This window comes from Xyrauchen texanus, chromosome 40, assembly GCF_025860055.1.
Source record: "Xyrauchen texanus isolate HMW12.3.18 chromosome 40, RBS_HiC_50CHRs, whole genome shotgun sequence".
In the NCBI taxonomy this organism is placed as follows: domain Eukaryota; kingdom Metazoa; phylum Chordata; class Actinopteri; order Cypriniformes; family Catostomidae; genus Xyrauchen; species Xyrauchen texanus.
The window spans coordinates 6,830,568-6,858,299 of NC_068315.1; the positions used below are offsets into that span (position 1 = coordinate 6,830,568).

Consider the following 27,732-nt stretch of genomic DNA (forward strand, 5'->3'; position numbering starts at 1 on the left):
TTTGTGTCTTTGTCTTTCCACTTTTGTTTTTAAGGAATCCTTGTCAGATTGCATCTAGTCTGGAGAGTCACACATAGCATGATATCGCCTCCAGGCATTGTGTATTTGTGTGTGTGCACTTGCGTAGGTGTTTGTTTGCTATCCATCCATCCATCCATCCAGACCACAATACCATCCATCCATCCAAATCAAAAGACTGTCTGTCCATCTATCTATCCATCCATCCATCAATCCATCCAAATCAAAAGACAGTCTGTTCATCTTTCCATCCATCCATCCATCCATCCATCCAAACCAAAATACCATCCATCCATCCATCCAAATCAAAAGACAGTATGTCCATTTATCTATCCATCCATCCATCCATTCATCCATCAATCCATCCATCCATCCATCCATCCATCCATCCATCCATCCAAATCAAAAGACAGTATGTCCATTTATCTATCCAGCCATCCATACATCCATCCATCCATCCATCCGTTCAAACCAAAAGGCAGTCTGACCATCTATCCATCCTTTCATCCAGACCAAAATACCATCCATCCATCCAAATCAAAATACAGTCTGTCCATCTATCTATCCATCCATCCATCCATCCAGTATTAAAAATAGCCTTTTTGGGTGGCAATACACCTGTTGTTTATGGTTGCAAATGCAAAAAACACAGAAACTATGCATTTTGCCAATTTAGTTTTAACCAATATCATGTCTCTTATACTATGATCTGTCCTGTGACTGGCAGCTATGGCGCAATCTTTTAGGATTCAAAAACAGAGTGAGACAAATGTGGAGATAATTCAGCTGGGCAATCAAAAAAATGTTTGATTGCCATTTTTTCAAAAAGTCATTTATTCTCAGTTTGAGTGTTGGTGTAGTGTATTACTATGTTTTGTTTTTTACAGCAGAATAGTTCAACCACAAATTAAAATCATGTCATCATTTACTTACCCTCATATTTTTTCAAACCCCATTGACTTTCTGTCTAAAAATTATATGCTGTTATGCTCTAAAATGACTTTATGTAAATTATCCAAAATTATCATAAAAGGTTCCTAACGACTTGTGCACTGTATTCTAAGCTTTGTATGAGAAATTTTGAAATTTAGGTAATTATTCTAAGATATTTAGTTATTAAAATAAAATATGGTGGTGTTAAACATGTCAGGTTTGCCCTTTCACTTTAATTATATGGACAAGAGCAGCCATATTCTTTAAAAATTCAAATTTTGTGTTCCTTGTAAGAATGAAAGTCATATGGATTTGGAATTGTGTGAGGGTGAGTAAAAGATGTATCCAAATATATCCTATTGCTGTAATTCTTTCTGTCTTCCTCACTCTCTGTGTCCTCCTGTGGTGCTTCTTCATGCTCTTATGTGTCTCACACATAACAGAGTTAGTGAACGTCTGCGTCTAGCTGTAAGCCAAGGTTACCTCGTGCAAATGAGTGGAGCAGATAAAATGTATTGCAGCAAAATCATTTCTTAAAATTGTAATCAGGCCATTGGCAACTCTGTCGCAGTTTCAAAGACTCCATGATAAATGAAAAAAGCGTAACATTGACCGAGAAGCCTGTGGAGGACTGCTAGACTGTCATAACACTTTTAACACTGAAAAACTCTAAAATTGTTAATTCTTATCTCTCATTCTCACACAATTTTTTTTTCATTAGATAGTACTCATTTTGGTGGTCTTCATTTTAGTGGAACTACCTGTGCGTCTCAAGGAGTTTTAAACAGGGTTTTCAGAAGCACAAATCTTTTTTACTCAACTTTTGCCTTTTCTCTTTCTCCTTTAATCATGCAATCACACAGCCAGAGGATAGACCAATGTAATCAATGTCTTGGAGAGAGCCATGTTTCTACAGTGCAATTATGTTTGCTTTCACATCCCTCTGCAATTCCAGCAACAGACTGTTTTTGATGTTAAAATGACATTTGCCAGTACTTACAAACTTGAGTTTCCTACATTTGTGAATTAACAGTGCTGTTGATATTTTCCCAAATAATAGTAACTTTAGGTTTTGAGTGACCAGATTCCTGCTTGTGAAAAATGGGACAGCCCCTTCCCAGCAAAAATGAACTTGACGTATCCTTACCTAGGCGCCGGTCAATGAGAAATATAGGGTGCATCCTCACCTGTAACTGTTGTCACTTTGTACTTTTTGCTGGAAGCTATTTTTATCAGTGTGCACTTGTCTTTCAAGAGTTTATCGTAAAATGCAGAGCAGTCCAGTCCAAAATTAAGACAAAAAGAATTGAAAAGCGTTTGCCTTCATGACTGTAACACTCGAGATTTATCCAGTCCCCATGCTGCTTTCATTAATGAGAACAGGTGCTCCAAAATTCAGATGTCCCAGGAAGGCATATAACAAACTCCATGACGTGGAAAGCTATGGCCGTGCACAACAGAATGATAAGAAAAATGTCCTTCACTTGTGTGCAACTTGTCCGATTCTGAACTTTGCATCACAATACAATCGCTAACACTTGGTGTGACACACTTACTTTTAGCAGCTTCCACATTCTTTTTTGTATATACATGTTGCACGATGTCGGTGCAGCCTCCATGGGCGATGGAAAAGTGAGCTTCAAAAATCTCATACCTCACTTCATAGGCACTGTCTGTGGCTCCTTTTTTAGGACTTAAACTCTTTTTGAAGATCCTCATTAAAATAAATGCATGCTTCCTTGGCATTTTCCAGCTGTAATGTCATATAATATAATATAATGTCATATAATAGTGGAGAAAGTTATTCTATTTCTATGAAAGATTATGGGAACTCAGATGTTTTTTTTATTTATATTACAAGTAAGTAAAAAAGACTGTTGTTGTTTTGATTCTTATGCACATTTTGGGAATTATATTTTACCTTATGGTGTTTCCATTCACCCCTTTTTTTTTGGAAATATTCCAAGATTACATAAAAATGTGGACGGAAACCCAGCTTATGATTATACTATTAAGAGGTGGTTTTAATGAGTAAGTGTGTTACAGAAGTTGTAAGAACTCATTAAAAGCATTTTACTCATCCAGAACACTTCATCTTGAGTGTGTGTGTGTGTGCACCAACTAAAGCCAGACCAACATTTACCCATCGTCCAAATTATATATTTCTATCTTTCTTTTTTATCCTCATATTGGGCAAGAAGAAAATGTCAAAATTTCTTGTAAATTGAGCTGTAGAATGGAAAAGCTTGTCCAGCAGAAGCCACATACCTTCTTTCTCCATGCTCCCCTGACTCAAGTTTCTCTTTGGTAAAGCAATTCGTGCAGAGAGGCAGCAACTGGGACTCTCTCTCCTCCATTCCGGCTCTACATCTGCTCCTGTTGGCCTTAGTGAGAGCTGTGAAGCTTGTCACTCCAGTCTTTTTTTTCCAAGCTTCTCTTTTTGAGAAAATATCTTCAATATGTGGATAGCAAAGCATATAATGCACATTTAAAGATGCAATCAGTAATGTTTTATGTATTTTTATCTATCCATCTTGGACTAACACTGACATTTAGGGACATCTAAACACAAACGTTTTCAGTCACTGATGCCATTGTAGAATTTCACTGATGCCATTGTAGAATTTCACTATTCACAATCAGCCATAATTTTGCCCATTGGTGAAAGTGTCCAATGACAGGTTGTTTATTGATATTAAGTGAGCATATTTCAGCTGGACATGTGATCCTAACATGGCAGCCCTCATTTGGGGACCCTCTCCAAGTAGAATAAAACAGCTTTTATAAGGTGACTCCAACTAAACCAATATACCATCCATCCCATCATCCATGTTCATTCTTTATTAATTTATCATACAATAAGAGCAAAATATTGTCTAAAAAAACTTAACTTATACATCATGTTATAACAAACATTTTAACATCCATCTATCTAAAACAAAATTTAATCCATCCATCCATCCAAACCAAACCAAACCAAACCAAAAGTCAATTTCATCTTCCTGTCTGTCAATCCGTCCATCTAAACTAAAATACCATCCATCCATCCATCCATCCATCCATCCATCTATCTATCTTCCAATAACAAATCAATGACGGCAATAAGGTAATTTTGTAATTCTGAAGTTTGGAGATGGTTGTGAAGTTGCCCTGACCATCAGCACGTGAGTCCCACAGCAGTCTTGTCTGTTCTGGTATGGTGTAGACAACACCCTTCCTTCAATTCTATACTGCCTACAGGGAGCAAGGAGCGGCTTGAAAAGCAGTCATTTAACTGCAATAGCCATTACTCTTTCATTATTGGATGGGAATGCAATTTTGAAGGCCCTTTTCCACTGGCTGCATTTGATTTGTTGTGTTATTTGGGAGGGCTAATGTTGTGTATAATCAGAACCTCGGATTGTACACACATTCAAGGAGCAGCTCCACTCCAAATGAGTGTTAAAGGAGAGCTGTTTCTTTTTTCCATTTAGGTCTAATTCAATTTAGATAAGAGGTGAACAGCCTTTTGTGTTTGAATAACTGTTACTCATTCGACAGTCTTTTCATCTAGAACTTTACAGGTGAAACTCGAAAAATTAGAATATCGTGCAAAAGTTCATTAATTTCAGTAATTCAACTTAAAAGGTGAAACTAATATATTATATAGATTCATTACAAGCAAAGTAAGATATTTCAAGCCTTTATTTGATATAATTTTGATGATTATGGCTTACAGCTTATGAAAACCCCAAATTCAGAATCTCAGAAAATTAGAATATTACATGAAATCAATAAAAAAAAGGATTTTAAATACAGAAATGTCGGCCCTCTGAAAAGTATAATCATGCATATGTACTCAGTACTTGGTTTAGGCCCCTTTTGCATTAAGTACTGCCTCAATGCGGCGTGGCATGGATGCTATCAGCCTGTGGCACTGCTGAGGTGTTATGGAAGACCAAGATGCTTCAATAGCGGCCTTCAGCTCTTCTGCATTGTTTGGTCTCATGTCTCTCATCTTTCTCTTAGCAATGCCCCATAGATTCTCTATGGGGTTCAGGTCAGGCGAGTTTGCTGGCCAATCAAGCACAGTAATACCATGGTCATTGAACCAGGTTTTGATACTTTTGGCAGTGTGGGCAGGTGCCAGGTCCTGCTGGAAAATGAAGTCAGCATCTCCATAAAGCTTGTCTGCTGAAGGAAGCATGAAGTGCTCTAAAATGTCCCGTAGACGGCTGCGTTGACTCTGGACTTAATAAAGCACAGTGGACCAACACCAGCCGATGACATGGCTCCCCAAACCAACACAGACTGTGGAAACTTCACACTGGACTTCAAGCATCTTGGATTGTGTGCCTCTCCATTCTTCCTCCAGACTCTGGGACCTTGGTTTCCAAATGAGATGAAAAATTTGCTCTCATCAGAAAAGAGGACTTTGGACCACTGAGCAACAGACCAGTTCTTTTTTTCTTTAGCCCAGGTAAGACGTTTGACATTTGAAGCCCATGTCCAGGACCCGTCTGTGTGTGGTGGCTCTTGATGCAGTAACTCCAGCCTCAGTCCACTCCTTGTGAAGCTCCCCACACATTTGAATGGCCTTTTCCTGACAATCCTCTCCAGGCTACGGTCATCCCTGCTGCTTGTGCACCTTTTTCTTCCACACTTTTCCCTTCCACTTAACTTTCTATTAATGTGCTTTGATACAGCACTTTGAGAACATCCAACTTCTTTTGCAATTTACCTTTTGAGGCTTTCCCTCCTTGTGGAGGGTGTCAATGATGGTTTTCTGCACAACTGTCAGGTCAGCAGTCTTCCCCATGATTGTGAATTCAACTGAACCAGACTGAGAGACCATTTAAAGGCTCAGGAACCCTTTGCAGGTGTTTAGCTGATTAGAGTGTGACACTTTGAGCCTACAATACTGAACCTTTTCACAATATTCTAATTTACTGAGATTCTGAATTTGGGGTTTTCATAAGCTGTAAGCCATAATCATCAAAATTATATCAAATAAAGGCTTGAAATATCTTACTTTGCTTGTAATGAGTCTATATAATATATTAGTTTCACCTTTTAAGTTGAATTACTGAAATTAATGAACTTTTGCACGATATTCTAATTTTTCGAGTTTCACCTGTATGTTCTTAACCATGTGTTTGTTGAGAGTTTGGCAGTTCCTATGCTAAGACACATTAACTACATTCTCACTAACGAGTGTGACTCTTAAATTGTCAGATTTGAGGTCACTTCAGCTATTAATGTATTTGAAACATTTGCTTGCTAAATTGTGTACGGTAGTTGTGTCTCAAATTCCGTACTATACTTTGTGCACTTACACAATACACAATGCACTCGGCCATGTATTGTACAAAATTTTCAAAGGGAAATATTGTCTCAGATGGAACACGAACAGATAGTAGGGGCATTTTATGTGTGGCATTTCAAAATAAAACTGCTTATTGCAACTTTAATGGGTTTTCATGATGCACACATAATCCAAATATGGCCAATTATGTTATTAATTGGAATTTCCATGTGCATATAAACATGGTCAGTGAGGAATCTCTGAATCAGGATTAAATATTCATAACATCATTCTTCAGCATATGTTTAAGGTCACAGAGCCCAAGGGTGTTCGATCCAAACAAGCGTTGAATTGATTTCCTTGGACATATCAGGCGTACAGCAGTTAGGCAGGCATGGTTGGGGCTAAATGTTTAAGACACATGGTCTGGCTCAGGTTGTGTTTTTGTGGGTGGTGAAACCAAGGTTTTATTTGAGACCTTAATATATTTGACTAGAGTGTCAGAAAGGATTTTGTTACAACAGGCACTGAAGGCACCAGAGAGACTAGTTTTGTTTTTCTGCAAAAAAAAAAGAAAAAGATATTGGCTGTAGGAAAAGCATTACCTTTTGTTTGTTAGACAGGTGTTGGTTGTGTATGTGTTATTTAATTCCTGATGATCTCCTGGAAAACTCAATCAAATTATATCTGTCAGATTTATTAGACCACTGTATTCTGTTTACATTGGCCTTGTGATTTTGAATGCTGTGTGTGTGTGTGTGTGTGTGTGTGTGTGTGTGTGTGTGTGTGTGTGCGTGTGCGTGTGCGTGCGTGCGATCTCTCTGTGTGCATGTTTTCTGCCAGTATGTGTAAGTATTCCCCGATATATTTACAATGACTGTGACAGTGTGTGTGTGATATTCACCCGAGATCCTATTCCCACTAAAGGGACCGTGGCTTGTGCCATGTGTATTTGTGTAAGTGTAATAGAGGTCATCGACTGCAGTCTCTGCTGTTCCCTAGAGAGTGGAGAAAGAGCACTATACTGGCAAATGCCATTCCACTCACCAGTGTGTACATATAACTGTTAGTGGGTCAGCAAACACACACACACACACACACACACACACACACACACACACACACACACACACACAAGCATAGGCTCGCTCAAGCTCAGCTCTAAAACCTAGTAAGCTGACATGCTGTTGGCAGCAGTCTTCTAAGGCAACATCCTAATGGAAATGGAACCACATAAGTAACTGATTTGAAACACACTACATTGACAACTACTCAGCAGGCAACACAAATTGTGCTCCTCACATGAAACACATGGGAGATGTTAGCATTTTGCTAAGGTAACAACATTAGACTCAAAGAAGCATAAGAATACACAGCACACACAAATATTGGGTACAGTTTGAATAAGATTGCGCTTCACTTGAAACCATTTAGTTTTGAACGTAATATAAACATATTTGCATTCAAAATTTCTCTCAACTCATCCACCATCTTGGATGAATAATTTGAAGCATTCTGGGATTGCCTTCTCTTTAAAGGTTATGGGCCCTACTTTAATAGCACTAGCATTAAGTGCAGTGCAATGCTTAAAATAATAAGCGCAAAGTCAGTGGACATTCTAAAACGATTAACGTGAGAAACGCGTATGCACCTTATTGATGATGAATACTATATACAGGCAAGCAGATGAGCCTTAGTGTCTCAGTCTAACGTCTTAGTGCAATTACCTATTTCTCAGGAAAATAGCAAATTGCACTTTGCACCACTTCATTTAGATACCTGTACTATCCACCCATAGATTGTGCACCTACACCCACAGTAGCGCAAACAGTCCCTCCCACGTCCACTTGCCCTTTGCACTGGCCAGAAAAAATTGCACTTAGAATTAGTGCTGTCATGAAAATTGGAGAAGACGTGGTGCACGGCCCTGGCACCATTGGTCAAAATTAGGCAGCATATCTTATAAAGCAGCTATATACAATGTACATTTTGTGAAGATGAAGAAAGAATGGGTGTGGCATTATTTACATTTATGTACATTTAGAAAATCTGGCCAAAAATATATTTTTGAATTTGTTACAGTGGTTCGAATCAGCTTGCCAGTGAAAACTTTGAGCAGCTGTTAAAGACCTTCTAGCTGCCATAGTTCTAGGTGATAGGTGGTTAAATAACACACAGCAACATATTTATTCAGTTATTTTCTTCACTCAGTCGAGATCAGTCAACAAGAACACACTGGAGTGCAAGTGGAGATTCGCCACCCTTTTATACACCTATATGTGCAGTAATATGGATGTCTATCTTCATGAAAAAAAAATTAAAATACAAATGTAATGATGTTTTGTGGAATAATTTCACATAATTCATCATAAGTTACAATAATAGAGGGTGCATATTATAGTGTAAAGTGTGGTACCATTAGCGCCATAAATGCAGAATGTAAACATGACAAATTACATGTGATCTACATATATACTGTACATATTAATTAAAATATTTGAGTGGTTAAAACTACGTTTACTGATCTCATCTGGATTCTATTCATAGAATGAGGTATGTTGTCATTGATATATCAAATTGGTTTTACATGTAGTCTGTTGTCAGTGTATGTCTCATATTTAAATACGATTCTAAATGCTGGCCCCAACAATGTGGGTTGGGTCTGAATTTTTGCGAACAGCATGCTGTTGCTCAGCTGTTCCGACCTTCTTTTTGGCACTGAGTGGAGAACAAAGAAGAACTTCAGTGTGAGTGTATTGGAGCCTTTACTCTGTCATCCTTTTGGAAACTTTGGGAAGCCACTAACGATGCCTTAAAATAGTTTCTAAAGTAGGAAGACAGCTCATTAGGTTTTTGGAACGGAGTTACAGAATCCATTTATCTACACACATTCTTTGGTAAACTTAAATGCTGCTTTGCAGTAACTGAGTCAGGTGAAGACTTTAGAGGAGAAAACAGCTCACTGTCATTCTAATTTCTCAGTTCTGTGATTTGACAAATCCTACAACAGTCACCAATCACCAAATCCCTGAAAACACATGTTCAAACATATCAGAGAGAGAGACAGTGGCAGGAAAGACAGGTGGAGACAGGTTATGGATTTTGACATAAAAAAGTGAGTTGTGCTTGCCTGTGCAAAAGTCACCAAACCATGCTAGGGTTTGTGGGTGGTTGTTAGGGTATTACTATGTGGCTGCTAAGGTGTCCTGAGTGGCTTTGAGTGTGTTGCTATTATGGATGTTAATGATTAATCGAAAATAGATTAATTGCTGTGATTATCTTGATTTGAAATAAGCTTATCGTCATTGATTATTTAATTTCAGGACAAATGTTCTCAGAAATCATGCAATCAGACGTTGATAAGGCTGTCTATACAGTGGCTAGACATGGCTAGCGTCCTTCTTTCAGTGTAAATCTGTGGACATTTTTTCATCTGCCAGGTGAATACCATAAGTTTGATTGCTTAGAACAATCAGAAGAACTGCACCACTCAAATGTTTATTTTACATTAATTCACTATATATTCCGGTGTCATGAGGGATTTATGAAATATTTTTATTAACTTGGCTCAAAATTCCTGACATAATATATTAGAATGTATATTTATCACAGAAGTCCAGATGGGGATATCTGAGTTACATGTCTTTTGCCATTAATAATAAGTTTATAATTAAAATCTGTCAAATAGAGCCACTGTAATAAAATGCGTTGATGGGTTTAATCTTATTTTATATTCATGCCTGTCTTTCAGAAATATGAATATGTGCAATATTTATGGGTAATGTGGTACATGTGTGAAAATGTTTATGTATGACCTTTATCATGTGTGCACTGTCAGTCAACTTGAGTAAGAATTTGTGGTTATATATGCATGCAATGTAAACCATATTTACAGTAAGTGTGTGTGTGTGTGTGTGTGTGTGTGTGTGTGTGTGTGTGTGTGTGTGTGTGTGTAGCGTGTATTTATCACTTTGTGGGGACCAAATGTCCCCATAAGGATAGTAAAACCCGAAATTTTTGACCTTGTGGGGACATTTTGTCGGTCCCCATGAGGAAAACAGCTTATAAATCATACTAAATTATGTTTTTTGAAAATGTAAAAATGCAGAAAGTTTTCTGTGAGGGTTAGGTTTAGGGGTAGGGTTAGGTTTAGGGGATAGAATATAAAGTTTGTACAGTATAAAAACCATTATGTCTATGGAAAGTCCCCATAAAACATGGAAACACAACATGTGTGTGTGTGTGTGTGTGTGTGTGTGTGTGTGTGTGTAATTTGTATTGGTCAATTAGGAGATAACAATGTATGTGCATACATAATGTATGTGTGCATGTGTTTACACTATTTTTTATACACTGTCTTTCAACTTGAGAAAGCATTCGTGGTCTTATGATTGCAGTATAGATTATATGTGCATGTGATTGTGTGTAATTGTGATTGCTTTTGTGTGAAACTAATGTGTATGTGTCTATAAGTAGATAACAATGTACCATACATGTATGCATAAATGTGAGTGTTTCTGTTCTTCACTGCCTCATTAGCTGCTGGGTCTGCTCAGTCTGTATCTTTACTCTCACTTTATGCGCTCAGGCTTAGGGAATCACCTGAGATTAATTTGCAGTCGTGGGCCACTCGCTGTCCTTCTTTCAATCCATAATTCAGCAGCACTGTGGGACTCTCTCTGACACCTGCCGCACCAGGACCCAGGCAGAGTGAAATATTCACTACTGATCATCACCTGACAGCCCTTCACCCTTATTCACCGGCCCCGTATCCGTCTGCAGTGATCCAACGTGAGCCGAAACCAGACGAAATTTGAGACCAAGAATGTGAACGAGGAGATATATTAAAATCAATCGTCCGCTCTTATGTCATCCCTCTATGTTGAGCTGCGCTAATCATACAGCACTCATTAATCATTTCAGGAGCTTGATGTAATATCCTGTGACAACCAACTGTTCTGAAACGTAATGTCTTTATAGTGCTGCTGGATAGGTTAATCTTCTAGCAATATGTAGGAATATGAGACAGAGTTTGCTGTTAAGCAAGCCAAATTGCACTTATGAAGTCATTAATATCTCTTATTGTATTAATACATTTAATGAATCATTTCAATACGTCATAAGGCTGTTCCATAAAGTAAAGGAATAGTAAAAGGATTGTTCATCAAAAAAAAATACAGTATTAAATGTTGCATTATAAGGCCGCTCACTAAGTTTCAGAGCTAATGTGTTATCTGTCTGTGGTGGCTTTGTTATAGGTGCTGAAGTGTTTGGAGTGGTCTAATCAGGGTTTTTGGACTAAATTAATTTTAAATAGGCAGATAGTCATGAATATTTGTCCAACATAATTTTCTCATTATTTACTCATCCTCATGCCATCCCAGATGTGTATGTCTTACTTTCTTCTGCTGATCACAAAGATTTTTAGAAGAACAGTTCAGTAATTTAGCATGCAGTGTCTTTGTCCAAGGTGCTATCAGGGTCTACGAGCACAGTTGCATGTCTCGAAAAACATGGCCGCCATTGACCAATCAACTTTCAGCAGCTTTTAGACAAGGTCAAAAAAATAATTATTTGGCATGGCTATAAAAGGGTAATTTAAACATATGGGTGTGGCCTAGATTAAATCTAATCTAATTAAAATCTAATAACTCCTAAATGAAGTGTCAGATTTTCATCAAACTTATTACACATATGTGAGATATCATTTTGAAGAGGCATACCAAATTTAGTGGAGATCGGACAATAGGTGGCGCTATATCTGTTATGTAGGTATTTGCAATCATGTTTTACATGCGTGTGAATGGTTGTATATCCTGCAATGTTTCACACAGACACATGTTATTCATATAATATGATAGATCTCCTCATTCTGAACAACTTTGCCTCATGAACCATATGTGTCAATCAAATTGTTTGCAAAATATCTGAGATTTTGTACAAACCCTACTCTTGTGAACTAACCCTAGGATGTTTAGGCAATATAAACAAAACCTGTACAGGAGTAATCTTTGGACAGCCTTTATCAATGATTATCAAACAAAGTTGAACTTTTATTTGTTAATATATACATCAGTATTAAACTATTTGAAATAAAGGAGCCAATAAATACATGTAAATACATTTTAATGAGCCAGTGGTGGCTCAGGTTATAGGTTAAGCTTAATCGACATATTTTTTGGCATAATATTTATTACAAAAAAGTCATTTTGAATCATTCATCATGTATTAAAAAATTAAATAAATTGTGGTTACAGTGAGGCACTCACTATCTGGAAGTGAATGAGTCCATAGATGTTAAAATACTCGACATTTCAAAAGTTTTAAAATCTATAAAATCTCTTATACCTTATCTGTGTAATGTTGTATCCAATATTACAACTTTTTTCTCATGTTAAAGTAACGCTGGCAAACCCTGTAGTCTTATAAATGCTGTAACACCAGTAAATCCCAGAATTTTTTAGACTAAAATCATGTTATACATGTATAATGTTTATATCTTGTGGCTATAATTTTTAAACAGTTTGTATTTTAACATTTATTTACTGGCCCCATTCAATAGATAAAATGTTTTGAGTGAAACATCTGTCAATTCTGCCTCAAAATACGCTGACTTCATCGGTAAGCATCTGCAGCCTTGAGCAAGAACAGCTCTGGGGCTCCAGCACACATTTGGTATTCCAGCAGTGAGTTGGACACACTCCTATTAGCATTCCGCACCCTAGAGGAACCGAAATCGGGAATGCGGATGCCAGCTCAGAGACGGTGTGTGTGTGAGACGAGTCATGGGCAGTTGCGCAGAACGAACAATTCTTCCTCAATTGTGCAACACACACTCATAATGAGAAAACATTGATTGTAAACAAAGGAGGCACAGTAATTGGCACTCCATGGGGAAGTGTCAGGACTCAGCCCAGTGGATAGCAATGGAGTGGTCGGTTGGAGATGGGATGTGGCTGGTTATTCAGTGTGAGATGTGTGAATGTACTGATTAAGAGGAGAAACAATGGTTACATGCGCAGTGCATGGCAGTTACCTGGCACTTTCCACTAATAGGATACAAAACAAGGCCATGGTTTAATGGTTCTCATGGTTAATACAATATTACTACAGTAAATCCATAGTAAGTTTTCATAAGGGTATCATTTAATAATGAGGATTAAAAATCATTGTCAATGTTTTAACAAATCTGAATTGAAATAAACCTGTAAAAGTTTTTAAAAAAGCCCATTATAATACACGTCACATCCAGATGCTGTTTTTCTGTCATTACCTCAGGAAAGCACTGATCCCTCTTTTAATGAGCGCTGTGACTGAAAGGGTGAACGCTGTCCGACTGCTGGCGTATTTTAGCATTTCTGCACATCTAGATGAGCGGAAGAAAAAATAGTTCTTGTGCCATGCAACAATTTGCTCATATAATTCTTTTTTTTTCCACTTTGAAGCTTATGAGATGCATATGTAATCTAAATAATAAGGCAAATTGTTAAAAAAAAAAAAAAAAACTTCAGAATCAATATTTTTATGTGATGATCGATATTGTTGATACCACATCAGTATCAGAAGTATTAGTATCGATCCGCCAATCCCTACCTCTACTGTTTAAAAAGTCACCAAAGTGTATCCTTTTGTAAAAAGGGCAGGGCGGAGGGCGGGGCCGGGTCGTGATTCTACACACCCGGTCCCGTATTAGGCTAATTATGCCTCCGTGAGGTTTAAAGGCTTACTGCAGAGGGCCGTGCGGGAGAGAGAGATCATTAGCGGACATGTCCGTCATGTGTGTGTTTATGTCTTCTTTTAAGTTTACTATTAAACTATTATTTATATTGAAAAGCCGGTTCTCTCGCTCCAAGCGGTCGCCAGTGAGCCAGTGTAACATGTTCAATGATGGGCAAGGAGGAGGCGAGAACCGGCTTTTCAGTTTTATGTGATATTTATGGAGCAAAGTAATTTCATGGAGAGGAAACTGACAGATGGAGAAATTTCTTTCTTTGTTCATTATGTCGGAATGAGTCACAGTTTCAACGACTGTGTAAACACAACAACGTTTTTTTTTTATTCTGTCATGTTTTTAAAGACTTTTTCTTTGTGTATATGAATAGGCATAATGACATTGCAGTGAATTAGCTCTCGACAGTCGCTCTAAAATGTACCATGTAAATATCAGCCTTGAGAGCAAAAGTGAACATTTGGTTTGTGCTTTTATTGTGATGTCTCTAATTCAGCATTATAAATCAATGCAACGTTTTAATCTTACAGGGTGTATTTGGGGATTTTTGACCATGATTCTGTTTGCTGGTTTCTCACAGAGCCATCACCCTGGACAATACACTGGTCATCCTGTCCACTGTGGCCCCAGATGCTGGAAAATACTACGTACAAGCTGTAAATGACAAGAATGGAGAAAACAAGACGGGCCAGCCCATAACACTCTCTGTAGAAAGTATGTTTGTACACACACAGATGCATGTGAGCCGAAAGTGTCATAGAAGCACCACAAAATGATATGGTTCCTTCAGCAACTGCATTTTCATCTCACATTTACTTTTGCTGCAACCTGGTCTCATAGTGAAAACATGACTCTGTATACATTTTTGCAAAACTGTTTAAACGTGTCTCCAGGTACATCACTCAGATCATGACTTTAATTGCTGAAAATGACATTCTAAATTCTTATTTTTGTCTTTATCACTCAGACCCTGCTGTTTTATGATATTGACACACTTTTACTCTAACGCATCTTGAAAGACTATACACGTTAATGCTTGTATTACAGACCAACCTACATACAGTATATACACTTATTCCCTTATGATTAGCTTGTGTGGTAGCTCACCTGATAGAGCATTGGACTTAGAGTCGTAGGACCATGGTAGTCAGAGGTGTAGTGGTAAAAAAAGAGGTGGGTAAACTATAAATTCTGGTGGACCACGATGTGGTCACCCGGTAAGGTGGGCCACTGCCTACCGGTGTATGTGTATCCTGATGACATCGCTATAGGCTATCATTTGATGGTACTACCAAGGGTATCACTGGTTGTTCCCTCATCATAGGTCACACAATCACTATTCAATTCATACATTAATCTAAGTTCTTGTTAAAGAGACCCAAGAAGGAATAATATGGTTGAAATCTATAAAGTTTACTAAATGACAAAACAGAGAGAACAAAAATATTTAAGAGAGATAAAGAGGGAGGCTTATATCCAGGGCTTCCAATGCAATGCACTTGTACATAATGATTAGGTATTTGGGATTATTTTCATAGTCGATTAATCAATTTGTTGTTTGGTCTATAATTTTACTTGTAACATTGGATAATGTGAAAAGGTAAAGGTGACTTGTTGAGTCAGTGACATGAATCTAATTATCTATTAATCTAACCAAATTAACCTCAAAAACATGAAGTTTAGTACTGTTTTCCGAGCTCGCTCACTTTGGGATTGTAGCTGAGGCCGTTTGCTGGCCTCAGGAGGTGGAGGACTGCTGTTTTGACGGCGCTTAAAAATTTGCCGGATATCCATTTTTACATGAGACGTTTGGGCTAGTGAGTGACGGATGAATCTTGATGCAGTCTGCTGCTTCCTGCTGATTGGTCAACACTGACAGTAATGCAGCCAGGGTTTCCCATACGTTCATTTATTTGTGGCGGCCCGCCACAATATCAACGCTGACCGCCACACATTGATTTTCGATTTACTTTTTGTTTTTTACTAAGCCTATTTAAAATCGTATTTGATTGCAGAGAGCCGTAGCGCATTCGCGCAGCACTAGGCTACCTCTCGCTCGTCTCTCTCTCTCTCTCTCTCTCTCTCACCCGTACCTCTCGCGCTCTCTCTCCGTCATGGAACACCGCTGCATAAATCTGTCCAACACAGCACTGTCAGTTATTACTTATTAGCCAGCATGCAAGGATTTCAATGGAAATCTGCAGCCAAACGTGTTATACAGCACATACATTTTGAATTGCAAAAATGTTGTCATGATCACGTAAAATTCATGAGATCAGTCTGTTTTTATGATTCTATGGATTAGGTTTTTGTTTAAGGTTTAGGGTAGGGAGGTATATTTTGATAACGTAAAACTCGACAGAGCATTAACTTAACAAAGGTTGATATTGCACCTTGATACAGCCACAATACATGTTATGCACCACGTAATATAATTTAGCAAATCTGTTAATGCAGTCAAATAGTTTTCATAAGATCTGGCTGATATTTTCAGGTTAGTGCTGTAAGAACGTTAGAGACTTAAGAATGTCATAGAGACAGTGAGTGAGTGAGTGAGTGAGTGAGAGAGAGAGAGAGAGAGAGAGAGAGAGAGAGAGCGAGAGAAGGACAGTCCTTCCCAGAAGCTGTATTTGGGTATCACAGCTTTCAGGACAAGATGACACACAATCACACACACACACACACACACACACACACACACACACACACACACACACACACATGTTGTGTTTCCATGTTTTATGGGGACTTTCCATAGACATAATGGTTTTTATACTGTACAAACTTTATATTCTATCCCCTAAACCTAACCCTACCCCTAAACCTAACCCTCACAGAAAACTTTCTGCATTTTTACATTTTCAAAAAACATAATTTAGTATGATTTATAAGCTGTTTTCCTCATGGGGACCGACAAATTGTCCCCACAAGGTCAAAAATTTCGGGTTTTACTATCCTTATGGGGACATTTGGTCCCCACAAAGTGATAAATACACGCTCACACACACACACACACACACACACACACCACACACATGTGTCGCTGACAAGAAAGCAGGGATATATATTTTGTTTCCAAACACAAACATGTCACATGCTGAAACACGTACAGCACATTGACTGCTACTTGTTTCACCTGGACACCCTCACACCTGAAGATGACACATCAGAGTTCTATTATAAACACTCACTTGATAATGTTCTTTACCTGTGTGTCATAAAACACCTGCTCATGTTCGCACTGCCTTCTCATTCTCACATCTCTCACTCCTTCTCTAGATGTTGGTGGTCCTGCAGACCCCATTGCTCCCACTATTGTGATCCCACCAAAAAACACAAGCGTGATCTCAGGAACCTCTGAGGTCACCATGGAGTGTGTGGCCAATGCCAGGTAAGTGACCTCTAATTACCGAGCAGTTTGAATGGAAAGGGGATGATTTTAATTACTGTGATTGCAAGGCGAGAAGTGTTTTGTATTCTGTCACTCTTTTTAACTGTCATCTTGTCACTTTTCTGTCATTATTTCAGTTCCAAACTATGTTGATAATTTAAAAAATGAAACTTCTGTCATCATTTACTAGCATGGCAATGACACTTTTTATTCTCTGTAAGGCCATTAATTAAGCTGAGTATCAGTTGGAAGAAGGATGGCATTCCGGTGAGGAGTGGTCTGAGTGATTTTAACCGTAGACTGACAATATTGAGTCTGGTGGTCAGTGACTCTGGCTTCTACGAGTGTGAAGCTGTTCTACGTAGCAGCAGCGTGCCTTCTGTCAGCGCTGGAGCCTACCTGCATGTGCTAGGTAATATACATTCTGTATATAAAGGATACATGCATGTAAAAATAAAAATAAAAGCAGTCTCTCTCTCTCTCTCTCTCTCTCTCTCTCATATATATATATATATATATATATATATATATATATATATATATATATATATGTATACATATATATATACATTTTTCTTGTTTCTGTATTCATTGTTTTATCCACTCTACTTTTATTTGAAATAGTTTTTTATATATATTTTCTTAAATATTTATAATATTATTATGAATAATAAATATATAATTATTTTTTATTTACATTTTTTTATATATATATTTTTTTTCATGTGCTTTATTAATAAATTATTTGACTTGTGTACATAATAGCAATAATTGCAACTCAGTTTCCATAAATTATCTGGGTGATATCTGAGATACTTTTATATGTTGTCCATTTATCATTGGAGCACTATACCAGAGGTGCAGAACTCTCAGAAATTTTATTTTGTTCTGAAAGTCCACATGTGGAGGTCACGACTCTGACCTGCCCTCTATATCTCTCCTGCAGAACCGCCTCAGTTTGTGAAGGAACCAGAGAAACACATCACAGCTGAGATGGAGAAAGTTGTGGATATTCCCTGCCAGGCCAGGGGTGAGATCTCCTTGCAACTTGTATTAAAACAATAAATAAATATATATATATATATATTGTTTTGTCCATATTGACAGCAACACACGCACACACACATATTCATATAATTATAATTCATCTAAAATGTGGAAAATTGTTGTAATAAAGATTAAGTGGGTTTGTTCAATAAGTGGGTGTGTTTTGATTGCTAGTGCACGTACTGACTGCTTCTCTCAGGTGTCCCTCAGCCTGATATCGTATGGTATAAGGACGCAGTACCCATAAGCCCAGTGAAGACCCCCCGCTACAGAGTGCTGGCAGGGGGCAGCTTGCAGGTGAACGGCCTTTTGCCTGATGACACCGGAATGTTTCAGTGCTTCGCCCGCAACCAGGCGGGAGAGGTGCAGACCAACACCTACCTCGCTGTTACCAGTGAGTTCATCCGTCTGCACTTCTTTCCGGATTACATCTTTTCTCAGCATGCCTCTCTTCCTCTCATAGTCTGATGCACAAATACCTTTGGACATTTATTTATTTTTGCTCTCTCTCTCTAGCTCTCATTCGCTCTCTGTCTGTCTCTTTGTCTTTCAATCAGAAAAGCTTTCTGTCACTCTCCACAAATACCTGTGGAAACAAATACTTTGTTCCATGGGTTGTACTATTTAAATATTGTGGATCACGTCTAATTATCAAAACCTACATTTTCTAGAATTTTTTGTCAAATAGATTTGTATTGGAATGACATATTTATTTATTCATTTATTTTTTCATATTCTTCAGCTGAAAGATTGACACAATGGTATTATATAGGCTTATTTTCAATTACGGAAAATTTGAAATGCTGTTGTTCCGGATTAAGGTTAATTGAGTGCAACAATCTTGTTCCAGACCTACCATGAGCTCTGTGTATATATATACAACAGTTAGTTCCGGTCCTCAAATCTGATTGGACAAGAGACGTTTTATGAGCACTGATGGTCTGACACCATCAGCACTCTGACGCTTCACTGTATGTGTATCACTCCGCTTGTGTTCTTCATCCTAAACTAAAGTGTAAGAGCAGTGCAGATCTGTTAAAGAGTTTCTGTAGGCTATGTGTCTCTTTTTACTTCTATTTTTTTTTTACATAACATATGATAGCCAGCATGTGGTGGCAATAGGTCATTTTTGTGTGTAATATGAGCCAGTTCGTGACTTGAAGTGAATCCATTAGTCATTGTTTACATAGAACAGCGCTCCATGATTGCATGTATTACTACTACATTACTTAAGATAGGAAATAGCTTTAAAAGGTTTTAAATTAACAACTTCAGCATTAAGGCTCACAAGAGACACAACAGACTGATTAATTACAGAACTCAAGGTGTATATATAAATATTTATATATATATACAGTATATAAATACAGTATAAATCCATCATTATCCATTGTTTAATATGATTGCGCCTTTCGTAAATCTTAATGGGATTGCATTAATTCATTAAAGAGGTTAAGTGCACAATCTTGTACCTTTGTCTAGTTTTCAAGTACTTTTTGGCTTCAAATCAAAGCTAGTAATGTGTTGATTCACCTCTGGGTGGTTTGTTTCATTGCTTAAAATGCTTTTATGAAGAGCTCTAGGATTTCCTTGTGGAAAAAAATTATGGGAAAATCACTTCAACTAAAAGACAACTAAAAAAGAGTGACACAGTGTTTATTTTTTTGTATTAGTTGTTTTTTAATCTGGCCCTTTTATACCCTACTTTCAGAAAGTACCATTTATCCTTTCTTTCTTTGAGTCCCTCCTTATCTCTTGGGTTGCGGCTCTGATTTTTTTGTTGCTGTGCTGAGGCTGTGATTGATATCCTGTTTTGAGATGAAGAGTTAGCTAGAAAGATACAGAAAGAGAGAGAGAGAGAGAGAGAGAGAGAGAGAGAGAGAGAGAGAGAGAGAGAGAGAGATAGAGATAAAGCCAGCTTTTATGGAGGAGTGACTGATCTTATCTTGCCACTCAGAGACAAGGAGAGCTTGCTAAAACACCAAATCTAGCTGCTATTTACCTCTGCTTACAATACACACCAACACACTCACATCTCTTGCACACCTCTGTATGTATACCTCTCTAGACTGCCTGTCTACATTTCCCTCTGAAGTGTGTTCTTGTGAATCTACTTCTGTTGTTTCATATTCATTTCTGTTGCTTTCTTTGCTTGTTTGGATTCTAAGCCCCTCTTTCATCCGTGTGAACCGAGCTTTGTGTGATTTCCCAACCCTCACGAATGTGACAAACAGTGGGGAAGCTACTTTGAAACTATTTTAAGCTTCATGTTATGCCTAATTTGATGTAGTTAAACTACAGTCAAGCTATCCTAAAAGTAGTTTTCTACATTGCGAGCATCTCGGTTACATATGTAACCTTGGATCCCTGAGGGGAACGAGACCCCGCCTATGATTGCTATGGGACACTGTCCGAGTGTCACGTGGTCTGAAGCCAATCATGCCAATTTATTGACTGATGGCGCTTAAGCGAGACCCCTAGGGAGCTACATCACTGGCTCCATAAAGGCACTTGTTTTCACACCATTGAGTCTGAAAAAGGCACAAGCTTATGCAGCTGCTAGAGTATGGCCAGCTATGCAGCATTTTGTTCCATTCAGGGAAACAAGGTTATGTATAAATGAGACATTCACTTTTGGAGAACTCATGCTGCATATGATCACTTTGGGAACGAATACATTCACACCATGCGAACAGTAGCTGCCAATTGTCTAAGCCCAAGTGTGCAAGCATATAGTGGCACACAAGCGATCGAAAGCATCTGAATAAAAAAAGGAATCATGAATTTACTCCTGTTCCAACAGAGAGAATCTGGGAAGCAGGAGTCAATCCAAAATCCAGATTATAATATCTAACAAATGCGGAGAGAACCAAATGGCCCCATACAAATGTACTCCAGGGATGCAGCTCTAGACAAAGCCCATGAGGATGCCATGCTCCTCATAAAATGGGCTTGAATAACCAAAGGTATATCATGCGCTTTATAAGCACTCGAAATTGCATCAATAAGCCAATGAGACAGTCTTTGCTTGGACACCGAAACATCTCTGTTGCGGCCACCAAAGCACACAAAGAATTCTTCTGACATAAGAGAGAAAGCCTGAAAATGAATGGTCTGAGAGTGAAACGACGTAGAAAAAATCTTGGGCAAAATTTTAAATTTTAAGTCTGCGTACCCCGTGCATAAAGTGGGAAACAAGAGAATGTCTACTGACAGAGGCTCCATTGATAAGTGCATGTTCAGCTGCTATAGTGGCAACCTGGACTATAAGCATTGCCAGGGCAACCCTGAGAAGGGGCAATCTCCTCTATTGCCCCTTTTCTAAGAGAGAGTAAATTTCACAAATCAAAAACGGGGCTTCCCAAACAGAGATGTCTGTTGGAACAACCCCATTATATATTGGCAGAGCCCATCTGAATTGAATGACATAAACATTCTCTATCGTTCAAAATTCCCTGCAACATCTGCCAAGCTGCTAGATGGGCAGAAAGACGAATTAATGCATGTCTCTTGCCTGTAGCGTGACATGTATCCAGTGAGCTTGACTTACTTTTGACAACTGCCCCTCAACCAGAGGCACAGCGGAAGGGGGCTTTTGCGCCTCTACTACTGTGGCTGGTTGAATGTTATTTAATAATATCTCTGCATTTATTGTATTAAGGCATAAATGATGAGTGCCCTGAAATGCATTTTCAGCAGGGACACTGACAGAATAAAAATTTTCTCTGGTATTTTGAATGGTGAATAGTGTGTAAACATTAGGGGAATTTTTATTTGAGAAAAACTGGTTCTGCACAACGGCCAAGCATTTTTTATGGGGGACAACGTGTGGTGCTTATGTTCACTGTGTGTTTTGTGAACACTTGTGCTTGATGAACATCGAATTATGCATGCCTCAAGAACCTTGGTCATGGAGACATAGGCTGAATTCAGGAAGCATTTTTTTCGCTCCCCAGAGCAATCTGCGGGGGGTGGGTACTGAACCATATTCTGGTTGTCGGGCATTCAAGGCATGTACAATGATGAACTCATCCCAATACTGATCGAAGGGCAAACAGGGGAGAAACGGATACCTTTATTTGGTCCAATTTCGTTCACAGAATGGGAGCTTACCCTTCGTTACACAGAAAGCCCCTCATGCTCATGTGTAGACCTATTTTGATTGTACATTGAGTTATATTGAGCCCCGAGACCTTTGGTCATGTAGGCAGAGGCCAAACTGAAGTTGAAAATATTCAATGCTCGTTCGCCAGCACAAATTACGGGAGAAACTGAGCTAAATTAGTGTACTAAAAAATGGGTTAGACACTACACTGGTCCCAGCATATAATGGGGGAATATAGGTAGTCCTTTTGCACACAGGATTGCACACTTCCTTTTGCACACAGGATAGAAAATGTATTTGAGAATGCTAAACATATTTTTTTTACATTATTCACGCGATACATGACAACTGATTTGATGGCGCGAAAGCGAGTTCCTTTTTGAAGCCCGTGTTGCACACTGGTGGTAGATGAGGAGAGTCCCCTGTTCACTATGTGAAGTGCTTTGAGTGTAGTGTCCAAAAGCGCTATATACATGTAACGTTCATTCCTCTGCTCTGATTGCAAAAAGCTGGCTCAAAAACAGTGCAGATATAAATTAAATAAAAATTTGTTGATGTGAACTATCCTTCTACTTTTAGTTAGTTTCTCCACAACTTGTGTGTTTCTCATACAGTCCATGTGATCATCTCACAGGTATCGCCCCAAACATCACGGCTGGCCCTTCGGACAGCACTGTGATTGACGGCATGTCAGTCATCCTGCACTGCGAGACCTCAGGAGCGCCCCGGCCTGCCATCACCTGGCAGAAAGGTGAAGAACACACATCCATCATGGTCTACTCGCATACACATTTATGAAGAACAACTGCAAAGCGTCAACTCCCAGCCTGCACTTCACTCCAGCGCCTCTCTGTTCTTCTTTTTTCCTGTTTTATCTGCTATGTCTGATTATTTTCTGCCACAATTTCACTGCAATGCCTTCACATTTACATTGTTCAGATGTAATTAAAACGGTAAATAAAAGTGAAACATCAAATTATGTGTTATTGTAATGCTTTTAATATAGCACAGGGTGAATAGAATTTACAAATCACTGCTTTTTGTTTTAATTAGCATTTAACATTCTATCCCAACAATTTTTAAATTGATGCTGCATGTATTTGTGTGCGATCTCTGCAGGGGAGCGTGTGCTAGCGAGCGGCTCAGTTCAGCTTCCACGGTTCACTCTCCTTGAGTCAGGAAGTTTACTCATAAGCCCCTCCCACATATCAGATGCCGGTACCTACACCTGCATGGCCAGCAACTCTCGTGGCATAGATGAGGCAGCTGCTGACCTCGTGGTCTGGGGTGAGTTTGTGTGTTGTGTGTGCTTTGAAATGTATAGATAAGGTACAATTCTTTCTACTTTAGTTATACCAGCTCCATAGCTCCATACCAGCTGACAGTAAATTAGAGAGTTTGTTTTCATTAAGTTTGACTCCTGTGCATATACTGATGTGTACATTTACATTATTTCCTTCTTCCAGCACGTACACGCATCACTAATCCTCCTCAGGACCAGAGCGTCATCAAAGGAACAAAAGCCACCATGACATGCGGAGTGACGCATGATCCCAGTGTTTCAATCAGGTTCGGCTTATGACATATACTCACAACTCAGTTTTGTATGTCTCTAAACAACTTTTTACTTTTTTTAAATGACTTTTCTGCTGATGCAGGTTTTATGTATATTATATTCTGTTCCCTACGCTGTTGAGTACAAACAGCTTTAACAAGTCTTAGTTAGCCTGGTGAAGCTGGTCTAACTGATGTGGTCTCCCAGTCTGGCCAGCTGCAAAGTGTCCAAGACCCCTCTAAAACCAGCCAACAGACCAGTCTGACGAGGCTGAGAGACCAGCTAAGATTAGCAAACCACCCTTCCCCCATTCTCTCATCTGCCAGATGAAAATCATAGGTTTGATAACTTAGAAAAGTAAAAGCACACCTCTCCTCAACAAGCTGCATGATTTGAGGTAGCAATCCTGTCAAAAACAACGTGGAATGAATCATTCACCAGTGGTTTGTTTAAATCTCTAACCCTAATTGTGAGTAACAGTGATAGTGATGCTTTCAAACCATTTAAATACTAGTAAAGTAAAGCCCTCCATAAATTATTTCCCATTGAATTGTTCTCTTTCACTCTGGAATATGTCTCATTATTGTCTTTAATCGTCTATCTGGGCAGCATGATCACATGGGAAATCATCATATTGTTACTGCATCTTCCAGTACTCTGATATCAACCCCATTCTGCCGAGTTACTGACATGCACCATCTCCCATCAGATATCTTGCATCAATTCAAATATGTTGTCCTAGAGATAGCATGTTGTGTGAGAAGCCTCAATGGTTAACCATAATAATTAATGAGTGTGATTTAGAGGTTTCTGTTTCCCAATTAGATTTTATTTGTACTTCACTGAGGGTTAGGTTTAGGGTTGGAGATTTTTGGGCACATGGTCAATAAAATATTAATTCAGGTTGAATGTATAACTCAACTTTACTCTCAGAATAAAAGAATGTGCATGAGTCGACACCTTTTATTGATATAAACATGATTCTCCATCTGGTGTTCAAATGTTTCTTCATTGTTTCTGTTCATTATTTTAATTATATTTACTTTTAATTATAATTGGCAAGGTATTTTGATTAACAGATGGAATTAGCTGTTATCATACAACTCATGCTAAAAAACTAATTAATAAAGTAAGGCATATAAAACGAAACTCTCTAAACAGATAGATACATTTTTACTTATTTAATTTTCTTTTCCAGAATTAGTTCTATGATACCAGCAAGTTCCATCCATCCACCCATAAAATATAATAAAAATACAGCAACAAGAAGAAACATTTGAACACCAGATTGAGAATCATATTTACTGTATATCAATAAAAGGTGCCGGCTCAACTTTACTATCACAATAAAAGAATGTGTATGTATTAATATTTAAGTTTAATATTTAAGAGAGGAGAAATACGCAGAGGAACAATGCTGAGCCTTATGAAGAACAAGCTGTCTGTCACGTTGTTAAACCAATCAGGTTGGGGGCCTGGGTTGCTCAACGAGCAAAGACTCTGACTACCACCTCTGGAGTCGTGAGTTCGAATCCAGGGCATGCTGAGAGACTCCAGCCAGGTCTCCTAACAACCAAATTGGCCTGGTTGCTAGAGAGGGTACAGTCACATGTTGTACCTCATCGTGGTCACTATAATGTGGTTCTTGCTCTCAGTGGGGCATGTGGTGAGATGTGCATGGATGCCGCATAAAGTATCGTGGAGCCTCCACACGCTCTATGTCTCCGCGGTAATGGTCAACAAACCACGTGATAAGATGCATGGATTGACGGTCTCAGATGGCAACTGCTATTCATCCTCCACCACCCGGATTGAGGCAAGTCACAATGCCAACTTTAGGACTTAAAGCGAATTGGGAATTGGGCATTCCAAATTGGAGAGAAAAAGGGGAGAGAAAACAAACAAAAAAAACAATCAGGTCAGAATAAACTGGTCAAGGAAAACCTCACTTGACTGTTTATTGTAAGCAGGTAGACCCACCTCCCCCCTCGCTCTTGAAAAACCAAAACTTTTGTGCCAAAAGTGTGAGCGCAACAAAAGGGAAAATGAAACGGTGTATATCGGAAAATGTTTGTAAGTTCTGGAAAATATTTATGCCACCAACAAGTAATTTACATGTTTGCCATAGTTTATTTTACACATACAGACTGATGGTGAATCAGTTTTGCTGTTCATGACACCTCTATTTGCTTGCATATCGTGATTGTAGCTTTGCAATACCTACTGACCACTGACGTGCACAGAACGGAAGCCTTAACCTTCCTCTATTACAGAAGAGAGGAATGATTTGAAAGCAAGATTCAGACCCTCATTAAAAACCTCTCAATTAATTATTGTGTGGACTTCACTTACTGAAGACTTTAAGGAGCTGTTTTTCAGCTGATTCAGTGGGTCTCTCTCTCTTCCACTTCCTTTTCTCTCTGTCCCCTCTAACCCCCTCTCAAACACCCGCAGAGGTTTCTTGCTTATTTTGTAAAGAATGAGGGATGAGAGGGAGGGGTAATTATATTGGATGGAGCCATTTATTGATAGCAGCAGTAAAAGGATTTCCAAAAAGCCAGAGCATGATGCAATTAATCACTTGTTTTTGTGCATGTGAATCCAGTGTGCGTGGAAGAGTCTTATCGATTGCGTGAGGTTGGACACATCTTTTAGAAACATCTGATGTCCTTGGATGTTCCATGAATGCAAATCAGTGTATTTGTGATAGATGTAATATGTAACTGATCCGTTAAACACAGTTTTTTAAACACACAGGTGTTATGTGGTAGCTACAGAATGCCTTTGAAATAACAGCTGGTCCCAGATCAGTCCAAAATGATCATACTGGAAATCGACATGTTGCTTCCGAAAGTTCATGTACCTTGAAATCAACCCAATTCAACCCGAATTACTGACAAGTGTCATCCTTGATCAGACATTTTTGAATCAATTCAAGCGTAAACACATTTCACTCTTGCGCCATTGTTTGTTATTTCCGTGAGCATTCTCAGAGTCATGGGATCTGGTTCAGTGAGAACCAGGATGTAACTGCTTGTACATACACAAATGTACATTTACATTTACATTTACATTTATGCATTTGGCAGACGCTTTTATCCAAAGCGACTTACAGAGCCCTTATTACAGGGACAATCCCCCTGGAGCAACCTGGAGTTAAGTGCCTTACTCAAGGACACAATGGTGATGGCTGTGGGGCTCGAACCAGCGACCTTCTGATTACCAAATTACCAGTTATGGTGCTTAGACCACTACACCACCACTGCAAATGTACAGTTTGCATTTTTTGTCTAAAATTACTAAAATTTCTACTCCACTGATGGTTAGGTTCAGGGTTGAGGTTTGGGTTATGGGATAGAGTTAACCCTTTTGCGTGTGAGATTCTCATTTACTGACAGATTCCTCAGCATGAGTTCTTTAACATGTGCTGTAATAAAGACAAAAATATCACCGTACACTTCACAGCAGATGCACTGGAAGTCAGATTATATGTTATCAAACATATAATGTGGTTTTAGATTTATATGATAATTGATTATGAATATGATGCAGTTGTGAACTCTTTGCATTGCAATGCAGCATGGGATTCTTAGTTTGTCATAGCTTAGAAACATAGAAGGTTCTACAAACATAGCCCTTCCACTTTCCCAGCCCTGGAAGTGGTTAGAAC

At 38.6% G+C, this 27,732-nt stretch overlaps 1 protein-coding gene across 6 annotated transcripts in view; it reads left to right on the forward strand.

The window, feature by feature from the left end:
• The window catches only part of sdk2b (sidekick cell adhesion molecule 2b), a 436,106-nt gene that overhangs the window by 348,786 nt on the left and 59,588 nt on the right, over nucleotides 1–27,732 (forward strand). For all 6 annotated transcript variants that reach the window (XM_052112358.1, XM_052112359.1, XM_052112360.1 and 3 more), the window contains exons 5-12: nucleotides 14,545–14,678; nucleotides 17,244–17,355; nucleotides 17,577–17,767; nucleotides 18,302–18,385; nucleotides 18,602–18,796; nucleotides 23,142–23,258; nucleotides 23,627–23,794; nucleotides 23,974–24,076. In XM_052112358.1, the coding sequence (XP_051968318.1) occupies nucleotides 14,545–14,678; nucleotides 17,244–17,355; nucleotides 17,577–17,767; nucleotides 18,302–18,385; nucleotides 18,602–18,796; nucleotides 23,142–23,258; nucleotides 23,627–23,794; nucleotides 23,974–24,076 (1,104 nt within the window). The remainder of the gene's footprint in view (nucleotides 1–14,544; nucleotides 14,679–17,243; nucleotides 17,356–17,576; nucleotides 17,768–18,301; nucleotides 18,386–18,601; nucleotides 18,797–23,141; nucleotides 23,259–23,626; nucleotides 23,795–23,973; nucleotides 24,077–27,732) is intronic.